Source organism: Alexandromys fortis, unplaced genomic scaffold (genome assembly GCF_014885135.2).
Source record: "Alexandromys fortis isolate MF-2015 unplaced genomic scaffold, M_Fortis_MF-2015_v1.1 scaffold_32, whole genome shotgun sequence".
NCBI lineage: Eukaryota > Metazoa > Chordata > Mammalia > Rodentia > Cricetidae > Alexandromys > Alexandromys fortis.
The window spans coordinates 9,607,420-9,617,502 of NW_026067938.1; the positions used below are offsets into that span (position 1 = coordinate 9,607,420).

General features: G+C 40.1%; 1 protein-coding gene across 1 annotated transcript; it reads left to right on the forward strand.

The window, feature by feature from the left end:
* The first annotated feature begins 644 nt into the window (after positions 1-644).
* Positions 645-2,786, forward strand: LOC126504781 (disintegrin and metalloproteinase domain-containing protein 26A-like). The gene has a single exon (XM_050147266.1). It carries the CDS (start codon positions 678-680, stop codon positions 2,784-2,786), a length of 2,109 nt encoding a protein of 702 aa, XP_050003223.1. The 5' UTR covers positions 645-677.
* Positions 2,787-10,083: the final 7,297 nt, after the last annotated feature.

A 10,083-nucleotide genomic window follows, 5' to 3' on the forward strand; every position in this document is an offset into this window, starting at 1 on the left:
GCTCAGTGGTTAAGAGCACTGCCTGCTCTTCCAACGGTCCTGAGTTCAATTCCCAGCAACCACATGGTGGCTCACAACCATCTGTAATGAGGTCTGGTGTCCTCTTCTGGCCTGCATACATACACACAGACAGAATATTGTATACATAATAAATAAATAAATATTTTAAAAAAAGAAAAAAGAAAAAAATCTCATTTGTTCAGCTAAGAAAGTCCAGAGTTGCTGTTGAGGAAAGGTTGAAAATTAGAACATTCAGAAACAATGTGAAAATGAGAGCAAGTTATTCAAAATTGTGAGTATAATACTAAGAGCTAGGAGAGTATTAGAAACATTTGTACATGGGCAAAGTGTATTCTACCACAATTAAAGAAAAAAATCCAAGCAAATGTTGAAAGACCTTAGAACAAAGACTAATTGATTTTAGCCAGTTCTCTACTCCATTGTTCTCTATTGACTTAATCATGATTTAAAAATGGCTGAGGCTGCCCTTCTTTTCTGTTTCTTTTAGTTCTGCTGGTCGGATGGATCAACTCTGCCAGAAGACATACCACAAAGGGCCAATGCTGCACATGACCAGACCAACTGAGGACTAGGAGAGCAGGGTTTCCTCCTGTTCCTCCTTTGTTCTTCAATAGGACATAGTGACTGTGCATGAAGTCCTGGTCCATGATAGGATCATGATCCTTCAGTTCTGGATGCAAATGATGCTCTTCCCCTCCACATGGTACCCAACTGCACATGCTAAGCATAGCAGCTCTCCAGAAGTAGTGATACCCGTGAGGGTCACTGATAATGGGGGACATAATAGTTCTCTAGGGTGGCTGTCCTATGGCCTGCGCTTTGGAGGAGAGAGACACATTATCACCATGAAACCCACAACAAACTTAATATCCAGAAACTTCTTACTGTTCACCTACACTGACCAAGGTGATCTCCTTGCAGAGCAGCCTTTTGTGAAGGATGACTGCTACTACCGCGGCTATGTGGACAGAGACCCAGAATCCATGGTCATTATTAATACCTGTTTGGGGAGTTTGCAAGGCATACTAGAAATAAACGGCACAGCTTATGAAATTGTCCCCAAGAGCTCAACTTCAACATTTGAACACCTGACTTACAAAATGGACAGCGAAGACTCAGAATCATTCCCCATGAGATGTGCGTTAACAGAAGAGGAAACTTCACGACAAAGGAAACTTCAAGAAAGTAATGATGATTCTCTTATGCAAAGCCAATATGAGAACTGGTGGACCCACCACAAGTATCTTGAATATTATGTGGTGGTAGATAATAAACAATATGTTCACAGAAACCATAATACCACAGCTTGTATTCATGACATTTTGCAAATGGTCAATGGAATAAATGGTTATTATCTTCAAATAGATATTGAAGTTATTTTGACCACACTTCAAGTGTGGAGTAAACAAAATCATGTCGATGTAGAAGGAGATATTTATAATGTCCTAGACAATTTCTGCAACTGGAAGAATAAAAACATTGGCAATCAAATTAGGCATGATATCATACATCTTTTTCCCAGGCAAGGGTATGGTATGTATTTAGGGCTAGCTCATGTAGGTACAGTTTGTAGAGCTGAGAATTGTGCTATTAACAGCTTCATGTCTGATTCCGTGGCAGACATGGCATTCATTATCGCACACGAGATGGGTCATAATTTAGGTATGCTTCATGATGGCAGTGAATGCACTTGCGGGAGACTAAGCTGCATCATGGCCCCAGCAAAATCCAATTCCAATAAATTCAGCAACTGCAGTTATGAGCAGCTCTATGAAACGATTACCAGAAGAACCTGCTTATACAATATTCCAGACGAAGTCATCGGCACAAACCTGACCTGGTGTGGGAATAGTCTGGTGGAGGAAGGAGAGCAGTGTGACTGTGGCTCCTCTGCGTCCTGTAAAAGCGATCCATGTTGTAGCGACGGCTGTGTTTTCAAACGCGGTGCTGAGTGTGCTTTTGGACTTTGTTGTAGACGTTGCAAGTTCATACCAGCAGGCACCGTGTGCAGAAGACAAAACAATGAATGTGACCTTCCAGAGTGGTGCAATGGAACTTCCGCTGAGTGTCCAGAAGACATGTACATAGCAGATGGAAATCTTTGCCATGATGGTGGTTATTGCTATAAAAGGGCATGTCACAAACATGAGGCACACTGTCAAATGATTTTTGGCAAGGGAGCCAGGAGTGCAAATGATACTTGCTACATGGAAATGAACAAACGGGGTGACCGTTTTGGTAACTGTGGTAACAATAGCTATAACTACATACGATGTAACAGCAGTGATGTACTCTGTGGACGAATTCAGTGTGAGAACGTGATGGAGCTTCCCCGGAGGAGAAAACATGAAACAGTGCATTGGACTCACTTCAATAATGCTACCTGCTGGACTGTGGACTATCATTTTGGGATAACCATAGCTGACATCGGAGCAGTGAGAGATGGCACGCCCTGTGGTCCCGACCATATGTGCATTGACAGGAAGTGTGTCAATAAGTCTGTTTTGTTAAGTAACTGTTCAGCATTCCGATGCAATATGAAAGGAATCTGTAACAATAAACATCACTGCCATTGTGATGCCAACTGGGAGCCACCAGACTGTCTCCAAAATGGCTTTGGAGGTAGTATAGACAGTGGGCCTCCCCCACGGAGATTAACAAATTCCAACTGGGGTAAATATTCGCTAGCTTTTTTACTTCTTTTTGTGGTTGTGTTACTTTCTATAACTGGCATAATTAGAAGGGTGCAATACTCCTTAAACTGAAACCACAAGCAGAGCCACAACCAGAACCTTCATCCGGTGCCAAAATTTCACCTGAAAAGCAAGACCCCAACCTTAAATATTTACTTGCACAGGCAGATGCTAAAGATAAAAAGAAAACATGAAGGAAGTAATAAAAAATACTTATCCTATAAGAATTCTTTCATGTATTGGCATGTAGACTTCTGAACATAGGAATATCATTATGTATGTGTGCCTGAAATCTCAGGCCAGAAGTTCTCAAGACTTCCCTTGTTTGAATACCAAAAGCGTTCACCGCCAAATAAAGTGAGGTCCTATCATATTTCTACTTTTCTTTAGTTTAAGCAATTATTTTTGCCTTGCTTGTGATTGAATTGATGTCTGTCATCCACTCGCTTAGGTCCAACCTATGGGACTCTGTTTGTGTTTCTTTGCGTTTGGTTTCTCTGAGCTCTAAACCCCTTACCCTTTCCATCCTGCTTTGTCCCATAGAGAGAAGGCGCCTCCAAATTTTATTTCCCCATGACATAGTCCGTCCACAAGAACCAGTCCTTAGGAGGGCCAGAGTAAGATTGGAAACCTGCGAGAACGTTTGGAGACTCTCATCATGTGGGAGCTATAGTCTCTGCTCTCACATGATGTTCTCAGTAGTTCTCACTCTGCTGGAGATTGTAACACAGTTTTCAGAACTGCCCCACAACATATCTGTCCTGGTTACGTCCTATAATGAAACACCATGACCACCCAAACAACATGGAAAAGGTGTTTATTTGGCTTTATACTTCCCTATCACTCTCCATCATTTAATGAGGTCAGGACAGGAACTTAAACAGGGCAGGAACCTGGAGCCAGGAGCTGATGCAGAGCGCACTGAAGGGCTGCCGCTTGCTTGCTTGCTCCTCCTGACTTGCTTGGCCTGTTTTCTTACAGGACCGAGGATCAGCAGTTCACCATCCACAATGGCCAACCTCCCCCCTAAGCAATCAATCACTAAACAAGAAAAGGTCCTACATTTTCTAGATTTCCTACAGCTCGATCTTCCAGGGGCATTTTCTCAGTGAAAGTGTCCTCCACTCAGGTGCCTCCACCATGTGTCAGGTTGACAAAAATCTCGCTAACCTAATAACATCATCTTGCCTAGAGATTTAGCAAAATGATGAAACATCACAACTCTAATTATGATCTCAGGCATATAGAAATTCCAGTAGCAAAGTCTGTCCTTGGAGATTATCCTCCCTCTGCCATGAAACAGCCTTCAAAATCTTAGACAGCTATCCAGACCTTCTGCCCTTTGATAACTAGTCCTAGTGCAGAGAGCTTTTGTCAGCACAGGCATGAGCATTTCTGATTATGGAATAACAGTACACTTTAGTCTTATCTGAAATCAGAATTTTTGTCATTTCCCTTTACAAATATGGGAAGAGAATTTAAGCTTAGATATTATTTTCTTAAAATCTCTAACAGAAAACAATAGATCCCAACATTCTATTCTGAATCAACTTTGTTTGGCTATAAAATGAGATTAAGAAGATATTCTCAAATTTGTGTTGGAATAAATAAATATAAGTAAATCCTATTTTCTTACAAAATGAAATTTAAGTTCCCTATTAAAGTTTAAAAAAACAAATTTTAAAACCACAAAGTATCCTTTTTTCAAAACAGTGACTGGGGTTAATCTCACCTCCCAGACTGTATTATAGTCGTAGTCACGTTTTAGGCTTCCCCAAATACCACCCTATCTGCACACATTGGCAGCTGAATTCTCAATAAAAACTTTGAAAACCAGAAGAACCTGGAATCAATAAAATTCAAGTCCTAAATCACTAGGATTGCCGATCTAGAATAGTACATCCAGCAAAATGACTTTCTATGACGGAAGAAGAAAGATTTTCTATTACATAAACAGCTAAGGAGGTTAGATCCAACAAATCAAACAGTATTTTGAGCAAAAGAAAGAAATGAGCATAGCATAGAGGTTGCACCACTAAGAACACAATCAACATCATCCACCAGCTGGTCTGAGAGCATCTCTTAGCAGTCCTTATGGCCTACGTATGATCACAAAGAAGGATCTTAGTGAATTCATTCCGTTTAAAGGAATCCCTGAAGCGACCGAATCATTTACTTCCTAAGCTTAACAAACTGCTTTGGTGAATGGAATGTTTTATCTCCGCATAGAAAAGCCTATGGTTTCACCTCCTTTTCAACATCTTGGGCCTGAGCAAGACTCCCTCTCAGACCATCTTCGATCACTCCATCTCAGAAGATTCCTTTCAACAACGTTTTCTTTAAAATATTCATGCAACGTTCATCAGGTCAGAAGGTGTATAATCAGGGGTGTCTGCTGTGCCTTTCTCTGGCTAACATTATACTGATTTTATAAAAATAATTTGGAAGCTTTCTATTGATTTTCCTTGTATGGAATATTGTTTAAAGTATTGATATTAGTTCTTGTAGGGATTTGAGTAAGAAATCTCCCCCCATAGTCTTGTACATTTGAACTTTTGGTTCCCATTTGTGGAGGTGCTTGGGAAGGTTTAGGATCTGTAACCATGCTGGAGAAAATACATTGCAGGAGGCAGGTGTTGAGAGTTTTTTTTTCCTTTTTTCTCTTCTTTTTTTTTATTTATTTATTAAAGATTTCTGTCTCTTCCCCACCACCGCCTCCCATTTCCTTCTCCCTCCCCCAATAAAGTCCCCCTCCTCATCAGCCCAAAGAGCAATCAGGGTTCCCTGACCTGTGGGAAGTCCGAGGACCACCCACCTCCATCCAGGTCTAGTAAGGTGAGCATCCAAACTGCCTAGGCTCCCACAAAGCCAGTACATGCAATAGGATCAAAAACCCATTGCCATTGTTCTTGAGGTCTCAGTAGTCCTCCTTGTCCGCTATGTTCAGTGAGACCGGTTTTAACACAGGCTTTTTCAGACCCGGGCCAGCTGTCCTTGGTGAGTTCCCGATAGAACATCCCATTGTCTCAGTGTGTGGGTGCACCCCTCGCGGTCCTGAGTTCCTTGCTCGTGCTCTCTCTCCTGCTCCTGATTTGAACCTTGAGATTTCAGTCCGGTGCTCCAATGTGGGTCTCTGTCTCCTTTCATCGCCTTTTGAAGGTTAATATTCAGGAGGATGCCTATATGTTTTTCTTTGGGTTCACCTTCTTATTTAGCTTCTCTAGGATCGCGAATAAAAAACACCATTGATAGCCTTTGCTGGAGATGTTGTGGAGAAAGGGGTACACTCATCAATGGAATGCAAACTTGTGCAACCACTTTGGAAAGCAGTGTGGTGGTTTCTCAGGAATTTTGGGATCAACCTACCCCTCGACCCAGCAATACCACTCTTGGGAGAATTAAATTCTGGTGCTCTGCAAGAACAGTAAGTGCTCTTGACCACTGAGCCATCTTTCTACTGAGCTGGGTAAAACACTTTTGGCTGGCAGTTTTATTCCCTTAAGCACAATAATTATCTCTTGTTTTTTTTTTCTTCCGTCCTTAGGATTTCTGGAGAAGAGTCTGCTTCAAGGCACTTTGGAACACACTTCTGTCATTTGCTTGTTTATTTTGCTGCTTTCTGAATTCTCTCTTTCCCTGTGTCTTTTGAAGCTAGACTATAATATGTGACAGCGTCATCATATTTTAGCTAAAATTCATTATTTTTGCTGTACTTAATCTGAATTTTTGTTTGGGTTTGACAAGTTTTGTCTTTAAAGCCTACTTTTTAAATAATTCTATGAACCTTGAAGTTACTGATGTGCTGCTATATAGAATCAGCTTTCGTTTTTGAGACAAGGTCTCTCATAGAAGCTGACACTCATTTCTGCTACAGGTGCTGGCAAGCAGCACACCGAATCTACCTGTCCCCTCTCACTTTGAAGAACTACTGTTAACGACACACACGACCATTCCCAGCTTCTGTGGGCTCTGCGAATCGAAAGTCAAGTACTATGCTGTTCTACACACTTCATCCATTGGTCCTCTTCCCTGAGCCCAAGTTGTTTGGTTTGTTTTAATTTTAATTTTTCAAATTTCTCATAGAAAAAGTCTTGCCATTATCCTTCCCTTTAGTAAACTCCTCTCAGACTTCTCCCAACAAAACCTGATTCACACTGTTTCTTAGAAGAAAAAGAAAGAGAAGGGGAAGGAAAAGGAGACGGAAAAGGAGGTGGAGAAGAAGAAACTGTGGGTTCCATTTTTATTTTCTTGGCCAGATATTTGCCCTCCTCTGGCCTGTGGTTGATATAACCAGTGTCATCCTTTTGAAGACACCTGATCTTCTCTGGTCCAGAAGATAGCATTAACAAATAGCTTCTTGATTAACAAGGGGACATTGTGCTCATTTCATATTATCCATGCTGAGATTTTGTCCACTTTAAAGCTGTGCAGAATTAGGCTATGCTATAGAACTATATCTCTGTAAGTTCATGTATACACCAGTTCCTCTGTGTCTGGAAAACACTGTTTCTGTGGAGTCGCCGCTAGATGTGGCTCTTCATATCTCCCTGCCTTTCCTAAAAGCTCCCATGTACAGGAAAAAAAATGCATTGATGTTTGTTTTTCTGTTTCTGGATTACAACAATCAGGATGCCTCTAGCTCCAACTACATATCTGCAAATTTCAATTTTCTTAACAAACAATATTAAATGTAGAAATATTTCCTATTTTCATCATTTTCTTCAATAAAGGGACATCAACACTGTTTTTACTTTCTGACTATTATGACTAAAACTTCAATGAACTTGGATTAGCAGGTATCTCTGTAGAAAGATGGTAAGTAATTTAGATAGATGATCTGGTGTGGTAGAGCTGAATCTTGTAGCCAATCATTGTTAGCTTTTTGAAAAAAAAAACTTTATACTGTTTTCTACAGTGCTCTATAAGTTGGGGCTCCTACCAGCTCTTTACCTGCATCCTCTCTGGCACCTGCTATCATTTGTTTCATAGCTCTTGTCCTCGAGTAATACAAGATCTCAGAATGGCTCTTATTTGGAACTATGAGGTTTAACCTTTTAAGTGTTCTACAACTGCTTTTGTTTCATCTTTTGAGAACTCTTTCTAATTCTACTCCAAGGATTACAGTCGGGCTATTTGTTATCCCGGTGACTAGTGCTTTGTTTTTCCCCCTACTTTTGTTTGGTCTTTTTAATTCTTTGGATATTCTCACTAATGACCCTCTGTCAGATGTTTGTTTGGCAAGAGTTTTGTCCATTCTGTTGGTGTCTCTCTGCTTGAATGCTTGAATGATGGTGTTCTTTGCTGTAGAAAAGATTTTTATCTTCGTAGTTTGGATTTATGATCAACATAGAAGGCCTAAACTCACTTGGGCCGCTTTAGTATTGGTAGTCCTGCATGCTATAATAGTTTAAGTTGATAAAACTGTGAGGAGCAAGCCAGTGAACAGTAGTCTTCTATGATTTCTATTTCAGTTCCTGTACCTAGCTTCCTGTCCTGTTTTAATTACTTCCCAAAATTCCCATTATGACTGACTTTGATGTGGGCCTGCAATCTGAAATAAACTTTTCTCAGCAAGTTTCTTTGATCAGGGTGTTTTTTTTTTTTTACCAGAATTGACAATCTAAGCAAGAGAGAGTACAAATTGATGAAGTTACTAAACGAGCCAACATGCACATTCCTCAAAAAGCTGAGAATCAATCACAGTATCTAACTATACCACTCTGGTACTGATACCCAAAGGACTCTATATCTTACTACAGATATACTTACTAATGTATGTCTGTTGCTACGCTATTTATAGGAGATGGCAATTTGATACAGCCTAGAATCAACTGCTGACTGATAATGATAAATTGACATTTTATCATGTATGACTTTTACTTGAAAATAATGTTCTTATGGTAATTGTATTTTAAGATATAGCTCACAGTTCATTAAAGTGGAGTACATTGTATACACAGACAGTGGTAGGTTAATAAAAATACCACAATGTTCCCCTGCTCAGGGACTCATTAGCCCGAAGAAGCATCCGAAGTTAACCACTCCTTAGCAACAAGAGAGAAAGTGTGGCTATAAGGACATCATGATATTGAAATTCTAAACTCCTAATCTGCCAGTCAGTAAATAAATGTATGCTATTTAGTGCTACACTGTGTGTTATCTTATGATGATCCTTATAGAAAATTATTCAAGAGTGAAAAAACTCAGGTCAATTCTTGGCTGTTTACAAACCAGAAGAAAATATGTGAAAATCCAAAGAGAGTCACAGTAGTGATATGGAAATAAGAAAGAAGGGTCACTGGGCAGCAATGGTGCACACCTTTAATTCCAGCACTAGAGAGGCAGAGCAGGCAGATTTGTGAATTTGAGGCCAACCTGGTCTACAGAGAAAGTTTCAGAGAAGCCAAGGACACAAAGAAAAACCCTGTCATAAAACAGAAAAAAAAAAAGGAGGAGGAATAGTCAAGGAAGAGCATCCTTATGTGCCGTGTTTCCAGATACAACTCACTTCCAATAGCAAAAGACTAAAGTTACTTAGAAGCTTCATATTATCCCCATCACAATGGCCAAGATTAATAAAACCAAAAGTAGCACATGCTGATCAGGACGAGATGAGAGGGAACAGTTATTTGCTGCTCGTAGAGTGCAAACTAGTACAACCACCGTGGAAATCAGCATGGAGATTCAAAAGTAGAAAAAGAGATTTCTGACAAGCTATATTTATGTGAACCTTGGGCACATGCCCAAAGGGCTCCAAGCCTTACTGGAGGGATTACTCCTCATCTGTGTTCGTCACTGACCTAGCCATAACAACCAGAAATAGAAACAGCCCAAAATGACTCTCAGTTGATGAAACGATAATGAAAATATAGTACGTTTACACAGTGGAATATTATTCAGTTATTAAGAAAAGTGAAATTTGCAAGCAAGCTGATGGAGCTAGAAACAATCATCCTGAGGACGATAAAGAAGTACTGCATGCTTCTCTTAAAAGTGGGTGGGATGTTGCCATTGATGGTATAGATATGTGTGCTTCATTTTTAATACACACGAAGGGATAGGTGTCTATTAAGAGAACAGGGTGCAACAGAAGACCTGCCCTGGAAGAATATGTATAATACAGAATTATAAAAGAATAAAGGGGAAATTAGAGCAGGATGATTAAAAGGGATGGGTGATAGGAGGGCTGGATAGAGGCAGAAATATGGGGAAGGATACCTGACAGTGACGTCATTAGAGAAGCCATAGGAAACCTAATTCTGTAGAAGCATAGGCATACATACATACATACATACATACATACATACATACATGAATACATACACATACATAATTTAAACAGAGACACAATTATAATGGACGAGACTGT

What these genes read in the sequence shown, in the direction of transcription:
- LOC126504781 (XM_050147266.1), top strand. Translation starts at nt 678, where the DNA reads ATGATCCTTCAGTTCTGGATGCAAATGATGCTCTTCCCCTCCACATGG.